Here is a 22,480-nt window from a genome sequence, read left to right on the forward strand (position 1 = left end):
CAAGATGTGACCGTCTAGGCTGAGAACCACTGGTGAATGAGCTGCTGGCAATGCATAGTCAGTGACTGGGGATGACGTCATAGCGGTTACATCCAGTCACTGGGCTCTATTTCCAGCCTGGCTGAGCTGCGGTGAAATCCCCACTAGCACCGTGATCTCACCGGTGGGGTATCAGCGTACTCAGGCCAAATTGCACAACAACTTTTGGGGTCCAATTTGTCCTGTTACCCTTGGTAAAATAAAACAAATTGGATCTGAAGTAAATTTTTTTTAAACATTCCATAAATTCCTGTGAAGCACCTGAAGGGTTAATAAACTTCTTGAATGTGGTTTTGAGTACCTTCAGGGGTGCAGTTTTTAAAATGGTGTCACTTGTGGGTATTTTCTCCCAAAAACAATGGTGTTGAAAAATGAGAAATCGCTTTTCAACTTTAACCCTTATAACTTCCTAACAAAAAAAAAATGTAAAGTAGACATGTGGGAAATGTTACTTAAGTATTTTGTGTGCCATATCTCTGTGATTTTAAGAGCATGAAAATTCAAGGTTGGAAAATTGCAAACTTTTCTAAATATTTGCCAAATTTCTGTTTTTTTCCACAAATAAACGCAAGTCATATCAAAGAAATTTTACCACTAACATGAAGTATAATATGTCACGAAAAAACAGTGTCAGAATCACCGGGATCCATGGAAGCGTTCCAGAGTTATTACCTCATAAATGGATTGTGGTCAGAATTGTAAAAATTGGCCCGGGCATTAACATGCAAACCACCCTCGGGGGTAAAAGGGTGAATATACTTCATTAACTTCCTCCTTGCGAGAAGGAGCACACACATACTTAAGAAAAGAGCGCTATAATAAGAGAAATAAAATTAACTAAAAATCTTACCCAAGCTACGTGTGTCTACAGGAAATTTGTTAGCTAATAAGTCTTGTGATTGCAGCAGCCTTGGCACTGATTCAAAGAAGCAGTCTCTAACTCTCTATTTTTTTGCTTTGTAAAAGAGTCATGACCACATCAATTTACCACAGGGGAGAGAAGCAGCAAGGTTCAGATGAGCTACAATAAGTTTTAGATGTAATATAGCTAAAGGAACAAAAAAAGCGCAATAGGGTCTTATCCGGGTTATTGCAGAAAAGATAAATTAGAATTTACTCACCCTTTTTAGGAGAGATTAAAGCATGTAGGATCAGTAATCTGCTTGCTGCACGTCCAAAGGTCAACTCTGCGACCGCTTCAACATCTGATTTCGGAATAAATTCTTGGACTTTTGTGCGCTACCAGATAAAATCACTAATCCAGTGTTTAGGAGAAAGATTAATCCATTTATTTCCCAACGCGTTTCGAAATGTATACCATTTCTTCTTCAGGGGATGACATATATGATCAGACGGAACTGTCACAGATTATATAGAACAGAAGTTCAAAAAAAGATTCAAAAAACGGCGCCAAAAGGTCACATGTCATCTGGTACAAATGTCAGAGTTCAAAGTGTCATAGTTAAATTAATGTATTAGTTAATTTAAAATCATTAAAAACATATTACTTTTATTATTCCATAGATAAAAGAAAGAAGAAAGGAATGGGAGGATAAAAAAGACAAAGAGGGGAAGACCTGTGCAAAACGAACTCCTGACATCAAGAGATAAAAAAATAGGCACAGTGGTTGTCTCAGACCACTATACCAGAATCGGTTATACCTAACACGAAAAGAAGAAAAAAGGCTTCAAAAAAAGGGGAAAATGTCTTTTTGTATATATAAGCGAATTTTAATTAAAAATGATCTTTTTGACAATAAAATTCTCTCTTTTTATTAAAAATGTATGTAAAAAATGTGTATATGAGAAATGTAAAAATATAAAAGAAATATATAATATAATAAAAATCAGTACAATTAGTTCCAAATCACCTGAGAGGGGGGGAATAATTTTATTCATAAGTCCTTGGAGTGTTCGTAACGAAATGAACAGTTACTAATTATAGAGAGCTCTCGCAGCGTTCAAAAAACAGGATCGCCTCCTGTGCTGTCTCAGAGCAAAGATCAATCAGTATGATCGATCACACAAGGGGGAGACCTCAACTTCATCTGTGAATCCTCACGGTGTTTTATAGGGAAAAGAGCAGAGACACTGACTATGGAGGAATCATGCAGCGGTGAATGAAGAAACCAGGATCGCTCACCGCGATGTTCCAGTCAAAAGGGAGGAATTAGAAAGAAGAAGAAAAAGAGACTGTATGCCACCAATATAGAAAAAGTGGCATTATTTACTTACAACATTATAATATATAATTATATAAAAGAGATATGTACATTAAATGGGAAATATGACAAATATAAAACATTACAGAAAAAAGTCGCATATGAAAAAACATTACAGAAATAAAAAGCGCATATAAAAAAGGGGGTTAATCATACAAGATATTACAAAAATCATTAGGATTAATATATGGTTACATAATTAAAAATTAATAAAAGAGAAATTCATTAAATTTATCAAATTTTAAAGAAAGACCTCTGTAATTTCGTTTAATCCATAAGGCTTGAGTGTATTTAGCCTGTAGATCCAAAACACTTCTTTTCTATTCAATTGCCCTATTCTGTCAGGATTATCAGCAGGAATATGTTCAATTGGACTGATTTTTAGTCCACTCGGATCCTTATTATGTTTAATAGTAAAATGTCTTGACAGACCATGTTGTAAGAAACCCCTCTTAATATTGTATCTATGTGAATTAACCCTTAGATGTAGGGGTTGGGTTGTCCTTCCAACGTATTGTTTTTTACATCCACATTCAATTAGATATATTACATATTCCGTAGTGCAATTCAGATAGTTTTTTATAGGAAAGATTTCATTAGTGATAGATGATTTTATAGTTTTTTCCTTATGTGTAATAATCTTACAGCAGAGACAATTTTTCTTGCCACACTTATAAATCCCTTTTAAAGAGGCATGAATAGGGAATGCAGATATAGTTTTTTGTCGACTAGGGGCCACCAATCCCTTAATGGTTGGTGCCCTTCTAAAGGTTATTCCTGGATTACTAGGTAAAAATTTTTGTAAAAACGAAATTACAGAGGTCTTTCTTTAAAATTTGATAAATTTAATGAATTTCTCTTTTATTAATTTTTAATTATGTAACCATATATTAATCCTAATGATTTTTGTAATATCTTGTATGATTAACCCCCTTTTTTATATGCGACTTTTTATTTCTGTAATGTTTTTTCATATGCGACTTTTTTCTGTAATGTTTTATATTTGTCATATTTCCCATTTAATGTACATATCTCTTTTATATAATTATATATTATAATGTTGTAAGTAAATAATGCCACTTTTTCTATATTGGTGGCATACAGTCTCTTTTTCTTCTTTCTAATTCCTCCCTTTGCACTGGAACATCGCGGTGAGCGATCCTGGTTTCTTCATTCACCGCTGCATGATTCCTCCATAGTCAGTGTCTCTGCTCTTTTCCCTATAAAACACCGTGAGGATTCACAGATGAAGTTGAGGTCTCCCCCTTGTGTGATCGATCATACTGATTGATCTTTGCTCTGAGACAGCACAGGAGGCGATCCTGTTTTTTGAACGCTGCGAGAGCTCTCTATAATTAGTAACTGTTCATTTCGTTACGAACACTCCAAGGACTTATGAATAAAATTATTCCCCCCCTCTCAGGTGATTTGGAACTAATTGTACTGATTTTTATTATATTATATATTTCTTTTATATTTTTACATTTCTCATATACACATTTTTTACATACATTTTTAATAAAAAGAGAGAATTTTATTGTCAAAAAGATCATTTTTAATTAAAATTCGCTTATGTATACAAAAAGACATTTTCCCCTTTTTTTGAAGCCTTTTTTCTTCTTTTCGTGTTAGGTATAACCGATTCTGGTATAGTGGTCTGAGACAACCACTGTGCCTATTTTTTTATCTCTTGATGTCAGGAGTTCGTTTTGCACGGGTCTTCCCCTCTTTGTCTTTTTTATCCTCCCATTCCTTTCTTCTTTCTTTTATCTATGGAATAATAAAAGTAATATGTTTTTAATGATTTTAAATTAACTAATACATTAATTTAACTATGACACTTTGAACTCTGACATTTGTACCAGATGACATGTGACCTTTTGGCGCCGTTTTTTGAATCTTTTTTTGAACTTCTGTTCTATATAATCTGTGACAGTTCTGTCTGATCATATATGTCATCCCCTGAAGAAGAAATGGTATACATTTCGAAACGCGTTGGGAAATAAATGGATTAATCTTTCTCCTAAACACTGGATTAGTGATTTTATCTGGTAGCGCACAAAAGTCCAAGAATTTATTCCGAAATCAGACAATAAGTTTTAGGGCATAAAGTAAGATTTTCTCTTCAGGTATGTGCACACGATCAGTAAACGCTGCGGGTTGGACGCTGTGTACTTGTGGAGCATCCAACTCGCAGCGGCCAGCTGTTACAGCATAGTGGATGGGATTTCAAGAAATCCCATGCCCAGTATGTGCGCACAGATGCCCGCTACTTACCTGCGGAGACAGACATTTGGCACGTGTTACCAGGCAGCAGCATGTCTATTGATCTTGGAGACGCAAGCCACCTCAAGATAAATGTCACCCATACAATGTATTGGACGCAGTGAATCCGCACGATTCAGTGAACAAATGCGGATTTACCTACGTTCAATAGCCGGCAGCTCTTTGGACGCAGCGGACATGTGTTGCTGCCAATTCCCGAACGTGTGCACATAGCCCCAGGAAAACCCATTTGAAGGTAACCTGCCATGTTGGACTTGAGGTGCGATCTATGATTCACATGCTCTAGAGCAGGAAGAAAATTAAAAAGGAATCAGGAATTGTGTGTATTTTATTTTCCTGAAAAATTAGGCAAAAATAATTGCAACCACCAATTTCTATTTTACAGATTTCCTATGAAACGTCCTGAGCATCTTTCCAAATGGGTTAAAGCTGTTAAGCGTTGTGATTGGAAACCTTCAGCAGCGAGCAGAATTTGCAGTGATCATTTCAAAGGCAAGGATTACATCATACTTCCTGGGATACTGGTACCCCGACTAAGCTTACGTGCTGTACCTTCCGTCTTCAAGGCAAGGAAATGTAGAGGAAAACCAGTAACAGCAACGCACCAAAACTTTGGAGACTGTAGGTCCATGAAAGTTGTAGATGGATTCCAAGAAACAGAAAAACATAGTGCTTGCGACCACTCTTACTCAGCATTTCACAGTGAAGAAAGCCTTCCTCGTTTTACCCCTGATACCATGAAACTTAAAAAGAAAGTGAGAACCCTGCAACGTCAGATTCAGAGACAGAGACACACTATAAAAAGGTTATCTAAAACAATTGAACAGTTAAAGAGCAATATTGTTCAGCATCATCAAAACTAAGAGGGCATGGCACCCCCTAATTGTTTACTTTGCACAGCTTTGTACATTTACTAGTAACTGTCTGGAAATGCAATGTGCGAAAGCATCCCTTTCAAATGAATATGCCGTTAAGTCCAGAAATATTTCGACAGTGACACAAGTTTTTACATTTTAGTTGTTAACCGAAACATATTCAAGATACACTTATATAATGAATATATTGGCTTAAAATGCAGTACAGACTCTCAGCTTTTATTTGAGCGGATTTACATTCTAATTGGAGTAAGGGTTTAGGAATTGCAGCTCTTTAGCCTCTTTTTCAAGAAACCAAAAGTAATTGGACATTTTTATCAAAAGCTCTTTAATGGGCTTTACCCTCATTAATCCATCAATTAAGCAGGTAAAGGTCCCAGGAGCTGATGCATTTGGAAGCTGTCCCTATGAACCCACAGGGTCAAAGAGCTCTCAATGGAAGTCATTGTGCTGCAAAAAAAGAAGGATGTCAGAAACATTAGGGCTGTCCAAATCAACAGTTTTCTACATTTTGCAAAAAAAAAAACACGCACTGGTGAGCTTTAGAAATCACAAAAAGACCTAAAGGCATAAAACTGGAATGTTCTGCTATAGCCAAGTCAATCACAAGATCTCAACCCCATCGAGCAGCATGTACATAGTTAAGTAGTTACCTAGGTTGAAAAAGGACATTGGTCCATAAAGTTCAACCTTTCTCCACCAATTATAACATTGTGGGTTACAGGTAATTTAGTGGCAAAAAATGTATATGTACTGAGGAAATCATCTAGCCCTTTTTAAAAGCGGTTATAGTGTCTGCCATTACTACCTCTTGTGGTAGGGAATTCCACATTCTAGTAACATAGTTATTAAGGTTGAAGGGAGACTTTAAGTCCATCTAGTTCAACCCATATCCTATCCTAACCTGCCCTAACATGTTGATCCAGAGGAAGGCAGAAAAAAACCCATGTGGCAAACAGTAAGCTTCACATTGGGGAAAAAAATTCCTTCCCGACTCAACATACGGCCATCAGACTAGCTCCCTGGATCAACGCAATATTAAGGAAACTAGTGTATATACCCTGTAATATTATACTTTTCAAGAAAGGCATCCAGTCCCTTCTTAAATTTTAGTAGGGAATCACTCATTACAACATCATATGGCAGAGCGTTCCATAGTCTCACTGCTCTTACAGTAAAGAATCCGCGTCTGTGAGTATGCTTAAACCTTCTTTCCTCCAGACGTAGAGGATGCCCCCTTGTCCCCGTCACAGGTCTAAGAGTGAAAAGATCATTAGAAAGGTCTCTGTATTGTCCCGGCATATATTTATACATTGTAATAAGATCACCCCTAAGCCTTCGACTTTCCAAATTAAATAACCCCAAGTGTAATAACCTGTCTTGGTATTGCAGACCCCCCAGTTCCCGAATAACCTTGGTTGCTCTTCTCTGCACCCGCTCCAGTTCAGCTATGTCTTATACACCGGAGACCAGAACTGTACACCGTATTCTAAGTGTGGTCGCACTAGTGACTTATATAGAGGTAAAATTATGTTCTCCTCATGAGCATCTATGCCTCTTTTAATGCATCCCATTATTTTATTTACCTTTGTAGCAGCTGCCTGACACTGGCCACTAAATGTGACTTTGTCGTCCACCCATACACCCAGGTCCTTTTCAGTGACAGTTTTGCCCAGTGTTTTACAATTAAGCACATAATTATACATCTTATTCGTTCTACCCAAGTGCATGACCTTACATTTATCCCCATTAAAGCTCATTTGCCATTTATAATAATAATAAATTTTATTTCTATAGCGCCGACATATTTCGCAGCACTTTACATTTCGGAGGGGATTTGTACAGACAATAGACATTACAGCATAACAATAATCACATAGATTATAACAAATACCAAGAGGAATGAGGGCCCTGCTCGCAAGCTCACAATCTGAGGGAAAAAAAGGGAGACACGAAAGGTGGGTGGTAACAGTTGCCCTGATTGTATGGACCAGCCATAATGTTAAGTGTGTATCAGTACAGACACAGAGGGCTAATGGATGCATAAAGCATGTGGGAACATGATGCGGGGAACCTGGTTATGGTAAAACTTTTGGCTGTGCCACACAGGGATAGATTAGGTTAATATGTTGAGGCGATAGGCCAGTCTGAATAAATGCGTTTTCAGGGCACGCTTAAAATTGTGGGGATTTGGGGACTAATCGTATTGACCTGGGAAGTGCATTCCAAAGAATTGGCGCAGCACGTGTAAAGACTTGGAGATGGGAGTGGGAGGTTCTGATTATTGAGGATGCTAACCTCAGGTCATCAGCAGAACGGAGGGCGCGGGTAGGGTGGTATACTGAAAAAAGGGAGGAGATGTAGGGTGGTGATGAGCCATGGAGGGCTTTGTGGATGAGGATAATAAGTTTATACTGAATTCTGGAGTGGATGGGTAGCCAGTGTAATGACTGGCACAAGGTAGAGGCATCGGTGTAACGTTTGGTGAGGAATATGATCCTGGCTGCAGCATTCAAGACAGATTGGAGAGGGGAGAGTTTGGTAAGAGGGAGACCGATTAGAAGAGAGTTACAATAGTCAAGACGAGAATGAATAAGAGAAACAGTAAGAGTTTTTGCAGACTCAAAAGTAAGAAAAGGTCGATTCTAGAAATGTTTTTGAGGTGTAGATGACAAGTGCGAGCCAGTGATCGAATGTGGGGGGGCAAAGGAAAGCTCGGACCCCAAGACAGCGGGCATGTTGCTGGGGAGTAATAGTGGAGCCACACACAGAAATTGCAATGTCGGGTATAGGTACATTAGTAGAGGGAGGAAACACAAGGAGTTCAGTGTTTGACAGGTTCAGTTTTAGATATAGTGAGGACATTATGTTAGACACAGCGTTTAGACAATCGCCGGTGTTTTCTAGATAGGCTGGTGTGATGTCAGGAGAAGAAGCGTATAATTGGGTGTCATCAACATAGAGATGGTACTGGAAACCAAATCTACTGATTGTTTGACCAATAGGGGCAGTGTACAAGGAGAAGAGGAGGGGGCCTAGGACTGATCCTTGAGGAACCCCAACAGTAAGGGGAAGGTGAGAGGAGGAGGAACCAGCAAAAGATACAGTAAAGGAGCGGTCAGAGAGATAGGAGGAGAACCAGGAGAGAACGGTGTCCTTGAGGAAAAATGGAATGGAGCCTAGTGAGCAGGAGATGATGATCCACAGTGTTGAATGCTGCAGAGAGATCCAAGAGAATTAGCATGGAGTAATGACCATTAGATTTAGCTGTTAGTAGATCATTAGAGACTTTAGTGAGGGCAGTTTCAGTAGAGTTTAAGGAGCGGAAGCCGGATTGGAGAGGGTCGAGAAGAGAGTTATCAGAGAGATAGCGGATAAGACGGGAGTGGACCACGCGTTCCAGGAGTTTAGAGATGAAGGGAAGATTAGAGACAGGTCTATAGTTAGCGGCACCGGTTTGGTCGAGGGATGGTTTTTTAAGTTGTGGATGTATGATGGCATGCTTAAATGAGGACGGAAAGATTCCAGAAGAGAGAGAGAGAGAGAGGTTAAATATTTTAGTTAGGTGAGTGGTGACAGCAGGGGAAAGGGACTGGAGGAGATGTGATGGAAATGGGTCACTAATGCAAGTGGTTGGGCGAGAAGATGCAAGGAGCCTGCTTACTTCTGTGACTGGTTCAAAATCAGAGTGTGAGCTAGCTGCAGTGGGGGAGGGAGGACAGTGCATGGTATGAGGTGATTGCGAGATAATTTCCTGCCGGATCTGGTCAATTTTTTCTTTGAAGTAATTGGCCAGATCGTCAGCTCGGAACTCCGTGGTTGGGGCCTGTACTCTTGGGTTGAGTAGAGAATGAAAAGTGTCAAAGAGACGTTTCGGGTTATTGGACAGTGAGGTGATGAGGGTGTTGAAATAGGTTTGTTTGGAGAGGTGAAGGGCAGTGTTGTATGTTCGAAGCATAAACTTATAATGGATGAAATCTTCGTGTAGATTGGATTTTCTCCACAGACGTTCGGCGCACATTTATCAGCCCAAGCTTTTAGTTTACATAAATCCTCCTGTAATATGAAATTGTCCTCCTCTTTATTGATTACCCTGCAGAGTTTAGTGTCATCTGCAAATATTGAAATTCTATTCTCTATGCCCCCTACAAGGTCATTAATAAATATGTTGAAAAGAAGCGGGCCCAAAACTGACCCCTGTGGTACCCCACTGCTAACCGTGACCCTGTCCGAGTGTGATCCATTAATAACCACCCTTTGTTTCCTATCCCTGAGCCAGCTCTTAAACCACCTACATATATTTTCCCCTATCCCCATTGTTCTCATTTTATGTATCAACCATTTGTGTGGCACCGTATCAAAAGCTTTTGAAAAGTCCGTGTACACCACATCCACTGCATTCCCTTGGTCCAGTCCGGAACTTACCTCTTCATAAAAGCTTATCAGATTAGTCTGACAGGAACGGTCCCTTATAAACCCATGTTGATATTGGATCATGAGGTTATTCTTCTCCAGATACTCCAGTATAGTATCTCTTAGAAAACCCTCCAGGATTTTACCCACAGTTAAGGTTAAACTTACTGGCCTATAATTTCCAAGTTCAGTTTTTGTCCCCTTTTTGAATATTGGCACCACATTTGCTATACGCCAGTCATGTGGTACAGACCCTGTTATTATGGAATCCTTAACCCCTTCACTACCAAGGGTGGTTTGCACGTTAACTACCGGGCCAATTTTTACAATTCTGACCACTGTACCTTTATGAGGTCATAACTCTGGAACGCTTTCATGGATCCCGGTGATTCTGACATTGTTTTCTCGTGACATATTGTACTTCATGTTAGTGGTAAAATTGCATTCAAATAACTTGCGTTTATTTGTGAAAAAAACGGAAATTTGGCGAAAATTTTGAAAATTTCGCAATTTTCCAACTTTGAATTTTTATGCCCTTAATTCACAGCGATACGGCACACAAAAAACTTGATACATAACATTTCCCACATGTTTACTTTACATCAGCACAATTTTGGAACCAAAATTTTTTTTTGTTAGGAAGTTATAAGGGTTAAAAATTAACTAGCGATTTCTCATTTTTGCAACACCATTTTATTTTTAGGGACCACTTCACATTTGAAGCCACTTTGAGGGGTCTATATGATAGAAAATACCTAAAAGTGACACCATTCTAAAAACTGCACCCCTTAAGGTGCTTAAAACCACATTCAAGAAGTTTATTAACCCTTTAGGTGCGTCACAGGAATTTTTTGAATATTAAAAAAAATGAACATTTAACTTTTTTTCACAAAAAAAATACTTCAGGTTCAATTTTCTTTATTTTACCAAGGGTAACAGGAGAAATTTGACTGCAAAAGTTATTGTGCAATTTGTCCTGAGTACGCTGATACCTGATATGTGGGGGGGAACCACTGTTTCGGCACATGGCAGAGCTCAGAATGGAAGGAGCGCCGTTTGACTTTTTCAATGCAAAATTGGCTGGAATTCAGATCGGACGCCATGTCACGTTTGGCGAGCCCCTGATGTACCTAAACAGTGGAAACCCCCCCAAGTGACCCCATTTTGGAAACTAGACCCCCCAAGGAACTTATCTAGATATGTGGTGAGAACTTTGAACCCACAGGGCTTAACAGAAGTTTATAACGTACAGCGGTACAATTAAAAAAATCATATTTTTTCCACAAAAATGATCTTTTCACCCCCAATTTTTATTTTTCCAAGGGTAACAGGACCCTAAAAGATATTGTGCAATTTATCCTGAGTACGCTGATACCCCACATGTGGGTGTAAACCACTATTTGGGCGTATGGCAGAGCTCGGAAGGAAAGCAGCGCCATTTGACGTTTTTGGCTGGAATTGAGATCGGACACCATGTCGCGTTAGGAAAGCCCCTGATGTACCAAAACAGTAGAAACCCCACACAAATGACACCATTTTGTAAACTAGACCCCCCAAGGAACTTATCTAGATGTGTGGTGAGCACTTTGAACCCCCCAGTGCTTCACAGAAGTTTATAACGTCCGGGCGTGAAAATAAAAAAATCGTATTTTTTTCCACAAACATGATCTTTTAGTCCCCATTTTTTTATTTTCCCAAGGGTAAAAGGAGAAATTGGACCCCAAAAGTTGTTGTCCAATTTGTCCTGAGTACGCTGATATCTCATATGTGGGAGAAAACTACTGTATGGGCACACGTCGGGGCTCGGAAGGGAAGTAGTGACGTTTTGGAATGCAGACTTTGATGGATTGGTCTGCGGGTGTCATGTGCGTTTGGAGAGCCCCTGATGTACCTAAACAGTGGAAACCCCCCACAAGTGACCCCATTTTGGAAACTAGACCCCCTAATGAACTTGCCTAGATGTGTGGTGAGCACTTTGAACCCCCCAGTGCTTCACAGAAGTTTATAACGACCGGGCGTGAAAATAAAAATATTGTATTTTTTCAACAAACATCATCTTTTAGTCCCCATTTTTTTTATTTTCCCAAGGGTAACAGGAGAAATTGGACCCCAAAAGTTGTTGTCCAATTTGTCCTGAGTACGCTGATACCTCATATGTGGGAGAAAACTACTGTATGGGCACACGTCGGGGCTCGGAAGGGAAGTAGTGACGTTTTGGAATGCAGACATTGATTGATTGGTATGCGGGTGTCATGTGCGTTTGGAGAGCCCCTGATGTACCTAAACTATTGAAACTCCCCACAAGTGACCCCATTTTGGAAACTAGACCCCCCACGGAGCTTATCTAGATGTGTGGAGAGCACTTTGAACCCCCAAGTGCTTCACAGAAGTTTATAACGCCTGGGCGTGAAAATAAAAAAAAACATTTTTTTCCGCAAAATTATATTTTTGCCCCCAATTTTTTATTTTCCTAAGGGTAACAGGAGAAATTGGACCCCAAAAGTTTTGTAATTTGTCCTGAGTAGGCTGATACCCTACTTGTGGGGGTAAAACACTGTTTGGGCACATGGCAGAGCTTGGAAGGGAAGGAGCACCATTTGACTTTTTCAACGCAGAATTGGCTGGAATTGAGATCAGACGCCATGTTGCCTTTGGAGAGCACCTGATGTGCCCAAACAGTGGAAACCCCCAATTATAACTCCAACCCTAACCTCAACACACCCCTAGCCCTAACCCTAGCCCTAACCCTAGCCCTAACCCTAGCCCTAACCCTAGCCCTAACCCTAGCCCTAACCCTAGCCCTAGCCCTAGCCCTAGCGGGAAAATGGAAATAAATACATTTTCTTTTAGTTTTATTATTTTTCCCTAACTAAGGGGGTGATAACGGGGGGTTTGATTTACGATTTATGGCGGTTTTTATGTTTGGCGGCTGTCGCACGCTAAAAGACGCTTTTTATTGTAAAAATAGTTTTTGCATCACCACATATTGTGAGCTATAATTTTTCCGTATTTTGACCCACCGAGTCATGTGAGGTCTTATTTTTTGCGGGACGAGTTGACGTTTTTATTGGTACCATTTTCGGGCACGTGACATTGTTTGATCGCTTTTTATTCCGATTTTTGGGACGCAGAATGAACAAAAACCAGCGTTTCATGAATTTCTTTTGGGGGGTGCGTTTAAACCGTTCCGCGTGCGGTAAAATTGATAACGCATTTTTATTCTTCGGGTCAGTACGGTTACAGCGATTCCTCATTTAGGTCGTTTTTTTATATTTTGTCGGTTTTTTGCAATGAAAACAATTTTATATAAAAAATAATTATTTTTGTATCGCTTTATTCTGCGAGCTATATAACTTTTTTAATTTTTTGCGGATGATGCTGTATGGTGGCTCGTTTTTTGCGGGACAAGATGACGTTTTCAGCGGTACCATGCATATTTATATGCGTCTTTTTGATCGCGCGTTATTGCACTTTTTGTTCGGTGGTATGATAATAAATCATTATTTTTTGCTTCGTTTTTTATTTTTATTTTTTAAGGGGTTCGCTAAAGGGGTTAACTAATGGGACAGATTTATAGGGCAGGTCATTACGGACGCGGCGATACCAAATATGTGTACTTTTATTGGTTTTGGGTTTTTTTATTTTGAAAAAATGGATTTATTGGGGAATATTTATTTTTTTTACTAATTTATTTAGCGATTTTTTTTTTTTTTTTTTTTTTTTTTTAAATTATTTTTAACACTTGCGCTGCCGTGGGGGGCTCAGGGAAGCACGGAGGGAGCCCCCTCCCTGCCGATGCTTCCCTTTAACCCCCGGTACACCGCGATCGCGTTTGATCGCGGTGTGCAAGGGGTTAACGTGTCGGGGCGGTCCGTGACCGCCCCTGACACATTGTGCCGGGTGTCAGCTATGATAATTAGCTGACACTCGGCCGCGATCAGCGGCGCTCACCATGTGGGCGCCGCTGATCGCGATGACGTAATATTCCGTCCATGGTAATTAGGTCCATGGTCACATGGACGGAATATTACGTCAATTGTAGGTAAGGGGTTATTAAAGATTAAAAATAATGGTCTATCTATGACTGTGCTTAATTCCTGCAGTACTCGGGGGTGTATCCCATCGGGGCCCGGGGATTTGTCAATTTTAGTGATTTTTAGATGCCGCCGTACTTCCTGCTGGGTTCAGCAGGTGACATTTAAGGAAGAATTTTTATCCCTGATCATGTTATCAGTCATGGGATTTTCTTGTGTAAATACTGTTTAAAAAAATTCATTTAGCATATTGGCTTTTTCCTCATCCACCATTTCACCCAGACTATTTTTAAGGGAACCAAGACTATCATTTTTTAGTTTCTTACTATTTATGTAGTTAAAGAATATTTTTGGATTATTTTTACTTTCTCTGGCAATGAGTCTCTCTGTCTCAATCTTTGCTGTCTTGATTTGCTTTTTACAGAATTTATTTAGTCTTCTGTATTTAGTTAATGCCTCATCACTACCTACTTGCTTTAATTCTCTAAATTCTTTCTTTTTATCTCTTATTGCGCCCCTTACAGCTCTATTTAGCCATAGTGGTTTCCTCCTATTTCTCGCATGTTTATTCCCATACGGTATATATTGTGCACAGGTCCTATTCAGGATGTTAATAAACGTCTCCCATTTTCTTTGTGTATTTTTATGTCTCAGGATATCGTCCCAGTTAATTGCACCAAGATCATCTCTCATCCATTGGAAATTTGCTTTCCTGAAGTTTAGTGTCCTTGTAACCCCTCTACTACACATCTTATTAAAGGATACATGAAAACTTATTAATTTGTGATCACTATTACCCAAGTGACCCCCAACCCTTACATTTGATATGCGGTCTGACTGCTCTAACTGTAAAGAACCCTTTCCTATTTAGCTTCAGGAATCACCTTTCTTCCAGCCATAATGTGTTCCCCTGGTCCTTAGTATAGTCTTTGGAAGGAATAAGTAATGTGCCAGTCCTTTGTATTGAAAACACATGTATTTTTTACATATAAATGAGATCTCCTTCGAGATGTCTTTTTTTCTAAGCTAAACAAGCCCCAATTTGTCCAACCTCTCATCATATTGGAGGCCTTCTGTCTCTTGTAATAATCTAGTTACCTACCTTTGAACTGATTCTAACTTCTGAATATCATTTTTAAAATGTGGAGCCCAAAACGGTATCCCATGTTCTAGATGTGTCCTTACAAGTGATTTATAAAGGGGTAGCAAATACGTTGAGATCACAGGATTCTATCTCTTTTTATACACCCTAAAATCTTGTTTGCTTTTGCGACTTTTGCTTGACATTGAGCTCTTCTGCTCAGCTTACATGTTACCAGAATACCAAAGTCCTTCTCTTGTTCTGTACTCCTGAGTATGCTGCTGTTTAATGTATATGCAGCAATAGGATTACTTCGTCCCAGGTGCATTACTCTTCATTTCTCAACATTAAATCTTGGGTTTACTAATAGATCACAGGCTGCACATGAGTTGACAGTGTGATGCAGCAGCAAAAAAGGCAAAAACAATTCTAGGATGTATTAACAGAAGCATACAGTCTAGATCACGTGAAATCATTATTGCCCTCTACTCCTCTTTGGTCAGACCTCATCTGGAATACCGTGTCCAGTTTTGGGCACCACATTTTAAAAAAGACATAAACAAAGTGGAGCAAGTTCAGAGAAGAGCGACCAGAATGGTGACCGGTCCGGTCTGCAAACCATGTCCTATGAGGAACGGTTACAGGATTTGGTAATGTTTAGCTTGCAAAAAAGAACACTGAGATGAATCATAGAATCGTAGAGTTGGAAGGGACCTCCTGGGCCATCTGATCTAACCCCCTGCTCAAAGCAGGATTTGCTAAATCATCCCAGACAGATGTCTGTCCAGCCTCTGTTTGAAGACTTCTATTGAAGGAGAACTCACCACCTCGTGGCACTCATTGATCACTCTAACTGTCAAAAAGTTTTTTCTAATATCTAATCTGTGTCTCCTCCCATTCAGTTTCATCCCATTGCTTCTAGTCTTTCCTTGTGCAAATGAGAATAAAGATGATCCTTATACAATATGGCAACCCTTGAGATATTTGTAGACAGCTATTAAGTCTCCTCTCAGTCTTCTCTTCTGCAAGCTAAACATTCCCAAATCCTGCAACCTTTCCTCATAAGACAGGGTTTGCAGACCGGTCACCATTCTGGTTGCTCTTTTCTGAACTTGCTCCAGTTTGTTGATGTCTTTTTTTAAAATGTTGGGACCAAAACTGGACACCGTATTCCAGATGAGGTCTTACCAAAGAGGAGTAGAAGGGAATAATGACTTCACGTGATCTAGACTGTATGCTTCTGTTAATACATCCTAGAATTGCATTTGCCTTTTTTGCTGCTGCATCACATTGACTCATATTCAGTTTGTGATCTATTAGTATACCCAAGTCTTTTTCACATGTGCTGTTGCTTAGCCCTATTCCTCACATTCTGTATATGCTTTTTTCATTTTTATTGTCCAGATGTAGTACTTTGCATTTTTCCCTGTTAAAAACCATTCTGTTGCTGCCCACTGCTCCAGTTTATATCTTTTTAAATCCTCTCTCTTCTCTAGCATTACAGTAGCTATCCCTGCAAGCTTTGTGTCATCAGCAAATTTAATCCGTTTACTCTCAATTCCTTCATCTAAATCATTGATAAAGATGTTGAACAATACAGGGCCCAGGACAGAGCCCTGTGGTACCCCACTTGAGACATTCATCCAACTGGATGTGCAGCCATTTACGACCACTCTTTGGGTCCGATCTCTAAGCCAGTTATGAATCCACCTAACAGTTGCCTTGTCCATTCCATACTTAGCCATTTTTTCAATAAGGATTGTGTGAGATACTTTGTCAAATGCTTTGCTGAAGTCAAGATTTACTATATCTACAGCATTTCCCTGATCCACCCAATCAGTGATTCCGTCATAGAAGGAAATTAAGTTAGTCTGACATGACTTATTAGTTACAAACCCATGCTGACTCTGTTTAATCACTTCATTCTTATCCAGGTACTTACATACATGTCGTTTAATGATTTGTTCAAAGATCTTTCCTGGTATAGAAGTCAGACTCACCGGCCTGTAGTTGCCTGGGTCTACATTCTTCCCTTTTTTGAAGATAGGAACATTTGCGCTTCTCCAGTCTTCGGGGACTTCTTGTCATGATCCAGATAGAATATGACAGAAATAAAGCACAGGTAACCTTTTTTTTTCCTGTGCCTAGGTCTGGTTTTGCACCCGGTGGCCATTAGGATTATTGCACTGTGGTGTCTTTTGTTCTAAATTTGCCCCCCGGTGGTGGTGAGCATCATTGCACTCTGTTTCTTTGGTTTTGCGCATGTAATTATTAAACAGGTGTGATTGCTCTATAAAAGAGTTTCAGGTGTGGTAATCACTGTTGGTGATAGTCCTCAGTTGCAAGCAAGCCTGGGTGAAAGATGGAGCTGAAGGAGAGTCCCGGGCAGCTCAGTTAGAGTCCTGGAGTGGCAGCTATGGTGTCTGCGAGGAGGGCTGGCATGGCTTGGTGGAGTTGCAGCTATGGTGTCAGCACGGAGTTCTTGCATGGCTTGGTGGAGTGGCAGCTATGGTGTAGAGCTGCACTCATGATGCTGGACTTGGTTGCTGGAAAGCTGGACTCAAGATGCTGGACTCTTTTGCTGGAAAGCTGGACTCATGTTGGACTCTTTCTGGACAGCTGCACGCAGGTGGTGGACTCTGCGCCAAGGCTGCACTATGGTGTTGGATCCGGTCAGAGGAAAAGATGCATGAAGGTGGTGGGCTCTGTTGCTGGGAGCGTAAGCAACAGAGCAAAGCTAAGTGGTGTTTCCCTGTTTTGTCTCTTTTCCTTATGTGTGTTTTAGTGCAGTGGTGGGATTAGTTTCCGCACCATCCACTACACTAGATAGGGGTAGGTGGAGGGCGAGCTAGGGTTTAAAGGTATCCTCCTGAGCGGTGCCCAGTGCGGAGCTGGCCTAGGGAACGTTAGGAGTGTAGAGACACTGACTCAGGGGAGTGCAGGAGGTCTTCACTTCCCCATTCCCTATCGCAGGGCCTCCTTTGTTATTGTTACCCAGGTTTTCCCTTTTATTGTTTAAATTCGCCTTACTGGAGGCGGGGTTTCCAGACATGCGTGTATTTCCAAAATTCGCCTGTTGGAGGCGGCCTATCCAGCTGCACGTTTTATTTAAATTCACCCAACTGGAGGCGGTGTATACAGGGTCACGCTTGTCTTCTAAATCTGCCCTGCTGGAGGCGCTGTGTCCAGCCTCGCGTGACCGTGACACTTCTCCTGTTCTCCAAGAATTTTCAAAGATTATGGAGAGGGTTTCAAAAATTTCTTCTGCTATCTTCTTCAGTACTCTGGGGTGTAATTCATCTGGACCTGGAGACTTGAATTCATTTAGGTTAGCTAAGTGTTTCCTCACTATATTTCTGTTTATAGATATCCTGGATTCTTTTATTCCCTTAATAGGACAGTGAAGAACAGTTGATGTTACATTTCCTTTCTGAGAGAAAACAGATGCAAAATAGGAATTTAAAAGTTTGGCTGTCTTACCATTTCATCATTTTCATCCTGTAAAAATCCTATAGCATCTTGGACTTTTCTTTTACTTTTGACATATCCCCAAAATCCTTTATTTTTGCTTTTGACGTCTCTTGCAAGCCTCAATTCATTGTCAGCTTTAGATAATCTGATTTGTGCCCTGCAAGTTCTGCAGACAGCATTATATTCTTCTTTAGATATGCCTCCCTCTTTCCATTTTAAAAACATTTCTTTCTTCCTTTTTAGCGTGTGCTTAAGTTCTGTGTTCATCCATCCTGGTTTCCTTAAATGCTTTCTATTCTTCCCTCTTTTCGGAATTGTTAACAATTGTGCTTTGAGAATTTCATTTTTCAAGATTTCCCATCCTTCCTGGACATTTTTGTCCTTAAAGATATCCAGCCATTGGATCCCTCCAATTCTCTCTCTGAATCCCTCAAAATCTGCCTTTCTGAAATCTAACCTTGATGTTTGAGTCTTCACAGGTCTTCCTCCTCTAGTTATCCAAAATTCTAAAATAGCATGGTCGCTACCTCCTAGGGTCCCAGCCACTTTTACCTCCTCAACCATTTCCTCCCTGTTTATAAGGATTAGATCCAAGGTAGCAGTTCCCCTTGTTTTCTCCCCTACCTTTTGGAAGATAAAGTTGTCAGCAAGAGAGGATAAGAATTTCCTTGACCTGTTAGTTCTTCCTGAGAGAGATTCCCAACAAATGTCTGGATAGTTGAAATTTCCCATGACAACTATGTCATATTTTTTGGAGAACTTGGCCATTTGATGCATAAAGAGTTCATCCATATCTTCAGCTTGCACAGGCGGCCTGTAGTAAATGCCTACAATGGTGTCCTTTCCATTGTTCTGTCCTTGTATTCTTACCCAAACAGTTTCCACAGAACTCCCAGTCTCAGAAGCTTCAATCTCTGTGCAGATATACGCGTTTCTAACATACAATGCGACACCTCCTCCTTTATCAAGTCTGTTTCTATCAAATAAGTTGTATCCTTCTAGCCTTGTATTCCAATCGTGTGTATCGTCCCACCAAGTTTCAGTGATTCCAATGACATCATATTTCTTTTCCTGTGTTAGTAGCTCCAATTCTCCTTGTTTGTTGCCCATGCTTTGTGCATTCGTATAGAAACATTTTAGTTTGTGATTGGTTTCTCTTTCTCCAATATTTTTATTATTTAGATTCTTTTGTCTTTGTTCTTCCGTTCCACTTCTAATAGCAGAGTTCTCAATAGCATTTGTCAGGTGTATAGCTTTTTCTGGCCTTTTGCTTCCCTTCCCACATTGTTCTAGTTTAAAGCTCTCCTGATGAGTGTAGCAAGGCGACTTCCAAATACATGTTTTCCAGTCTTCGTAAGGTGCACCCCATCTCTAGCAAGTAGTCCATCGTATAGGTAATTCACTCCGTGATCCAGAATCCAAATCCTGCTGACGGCACCATCGACGTAGCCAGTTGTTCACCTGCAGAATCTTGTTCCACCTCCTTGTTCCATGGCCATCCACTGGGAGGATGGAAGAGAAGACCACCTGCGCTCCCAATTCTTTCACTTTCTCACCTAAGTTTTCAATGTCACTGCAGATGGTTTCCAGGTCGTTTCTTGCTGTGTCATTTGTCCCCACATGTATTAGCAGGAATGGGTAGTCATCTGTAGGTCAGAAGAGTCCGGATATCCTGTCAGACACATCTTTAATTTTTGCACCTGGAAGACAGCACATTTCTCTTGAGGTTATATCCGGTCTGCAGATAGCGGCCTCTGTTTTCTCAACAGGGAATCCCCCATGACCACCACTCTCCGTTTCTTCTTCACAACATTTTTCTTTCTCCATCCAGGAGGATTCTGAAGGCGTACAAGGTTTTGTGGGCAAAGTCTTATCCTGATGTATTTCTTCATCGTTCTCCTGCGTGAGAGCCTGGTACTGGTTCCTGAGCAGTATGGGCGCTGACTGCCTCCCGATTCTCCTGCTTCTCTGGGTCACATGCTTCCATTCCTCTGTTTCTTCAGGTGCACTTTGAATTTCTTCTCTTTCTGTAACATGAAGAGATAATTCTGCTCTGTCTAAGAACTCTTCACCTTCCTTACAAGACTCGTTAAAGGGTTGATTGTGACTTGTAGGATCGCTACTACCAATAGGTGGTGCTGTAGAGTAAAAGTCCTCTTTCTTTCTGAAGAGGCAATTTGCATATTATTTTCCCTGAGGAGCATTGCACGGCGAATAAGCCTCCTTACCTTGACAAGCCACAGCTGGCATGTCACTCTCCGCAAGGAGAAACCTTACTTCTTAGACCCTAGTCCAGAGCCTCTCACCTAGCCAAATCAGATCTCATACTTTGCACTGACGAGAGCCAACAGCTCGAAACACCGTGTCTGCAAATTGAGATTCTGATTTGGCTTGTATCCTAAGTCATATTACAAGACTCGTTAAAGGGTTGATTGTGACTTGTAGGATCGCTACTACCAATAGGTGGCGCTGTAGAGTAAAAGTCCTCTTTCTTTCTGAAGAGGCAATTTGCATATTATTTTCCCAGAGGAGCATTGCACGGCGAATAAGCCTCCTTACCTTGACAAGCCACAGCTGGCATGTCACTCTCCGCAAGGAGAAACCTTACTTCTTAGACCCTAGTCCAGAGCCTCTCACCTAGCCAAATCAGATCTCATACTTTGCACTGACGAGAGCCAACAGCTTGAAACACCGTGTCTGCAAATTGAGATTCTGATTTGGCTTGTATCCTAAGTCATACTACAAGACTCGTTAAAGGGTTGATTGTGACTTGTAGGATCGCTACTACCAATAGGTGGCGCTGTAGAGTAAAAGTCCTCTTTCTTTCTGAAGAGGCAATTTGCATTTCACCTTCCTTAATGATCTTCAACGTAGCTAACCTCTCCGAGATTTTGCAACTTTTCCTCCAACAGGGACACAAGCTTGCATTTGTGGCATGTGAAGTTTGGCTTTTCCACTGGTAAGTCTGTGAACATGTAGCAAGAAATGCAGCTCACCAAATGGCTCCTGGCCTCTTCCATATTGTTATTGTCAGATTTCAAAGTGATGAAAAATGAGCCGGTTTACCGATTTCTTCTTTTCAGCTACAACGGCCAAAATCCAGTGATCGTTGAGCTCGCGGAGACTCTTCACTTATCCCAGAAGGCACTGGGAATATGCTGTCTACAAATATCTCAAGGGCTGTCACATTGTAGAAGGATCGTCTTTATTCTCATTTGCACAAGGAAAGACTAGAAGCAATGTGATGAAACTGGGAGTAGAGGCAGATTAGATGTTAGAAAAAACTTTTTGACTGTTAGGGTGATCAATGAGAGGAACAGGCTGCCACGAGAGGTGGTGAGTTTTCCTTCAATGGAAGTCTTCAAACAGGCTGGACAGACATCTGTATGGGATGATTTAGTGAATCCTGCTTTAAGCAGGGGGTTGGACCAGATGACCCAGGAGGTCCCTTCCAACTCTACCATTCTATGAAATCTCATTTGCCAAGTGTTTGCCCATTCAGTCATCTTATCCATATCGTTTTGTAATATTGTACTCTCAAGGTCAGATTTTAATATCCTACACAGTTTGGCTTTACTATCAATCCCATCCACAAGGTCATTAATAAAGAGTTTAAAAGAATCAGTCCTAACACAAATCCCTACCATGCCCCACTGCTAACTATATCCCATTTAATGAAGATGACTGTTTCCTGTAGTTTAGCCAGTTCCTTACTCATCTGCATATACTGGTGCTTCTGACAAAATTAGAATATCAAAAAATTAATTTATTTCAGTTCTTCACAGAGTGATTTGTTATTTCTGTTAATGTTGATGATTACGGCTTACAGCCAGTGAAAACCCAAAAGTCTCTATCTCAGCAAATTAGAATACTTTGTAACATCAGCTTGAAAAATGATTTTTAAATCTGAAATGTTGGCCTACTGAAATGTATGTTCAGTAAATGCCCTCAATACTTGGTCTAGGCTACTTTTGCATCAATTACTGCATCAATGCGGCACAGCATGAAGGCGATCAGCCTATGTCACTGCACAGCTGTTATGGAAGCCCAGGTTGCTTT

General features: G+C 40.4%; 1 protein-coding gene and 1 long non-coding RNA gene across 8 annotated transcripts in view; one reads left to right on the forward strand and one right to left on the reverse strand.

The window, feature by feature from the left end:
- Positions 1-1,240, reverse strand: part of LOC141050269 (uncharacterized) — a 52,672-nt gene extending 51,432 nt beyond the window's left edge. Inside the window, exon 1 of the long non-coding RNA XR_012220511.1 lies at positions 1,161-1,240. This is a non-coding gene — a long non-coding RNA (uncharacterized lncRNA). The remainder of the gene's footprint in view (positions 1-1,160) is intronic.
- The window catches only part of LOC141050230 (uncharacterized), a 64,627-nt gene extending 59,003 nt beyond the window's left edge, over positions 1-5,624 (forward strand). For 5 of the 7 annotated variants that reach the window (XM_073547102.1, XM_073547091.1, XM_073547099.1 and 2 more), the window contains one exon: positions 4,933-5,624. In XM_073547102.1, coding sequence (XP_073403203.1) covers positions 4,933-5,410 — 478 coding nt within the window. In that variant the 3' untranslated portion in view covers positions 5,411-5,624. Of the gene's footprint in view, positions 1-1,563; positions 1,709-4,932 lie in introns of those variants that run through there. The other 2 variants (XM_073547127.1, XM_073547136.1) reach the window with 2 other exon arrangements.
- Positions 5,625-22,480: the final 16,856 nt, after the last annotated feature.

Source organism: Dendrobates tinctorius, unplaced genomic scaffold, assembly GCF_039654945.1.
Source record: "Dendrobates tinctorius isolate UK_male_01 unplaced genomic scaffold, ASM3965494v1 ptg000011l, whole genome shotgun sequence".
Taxonomy (NCBI): Eukaryota; Metazoa; Chordata; class Amphibia; order Anura; family Dendrobatidae; genus Dendrobates; species Dendrobates tinctorius.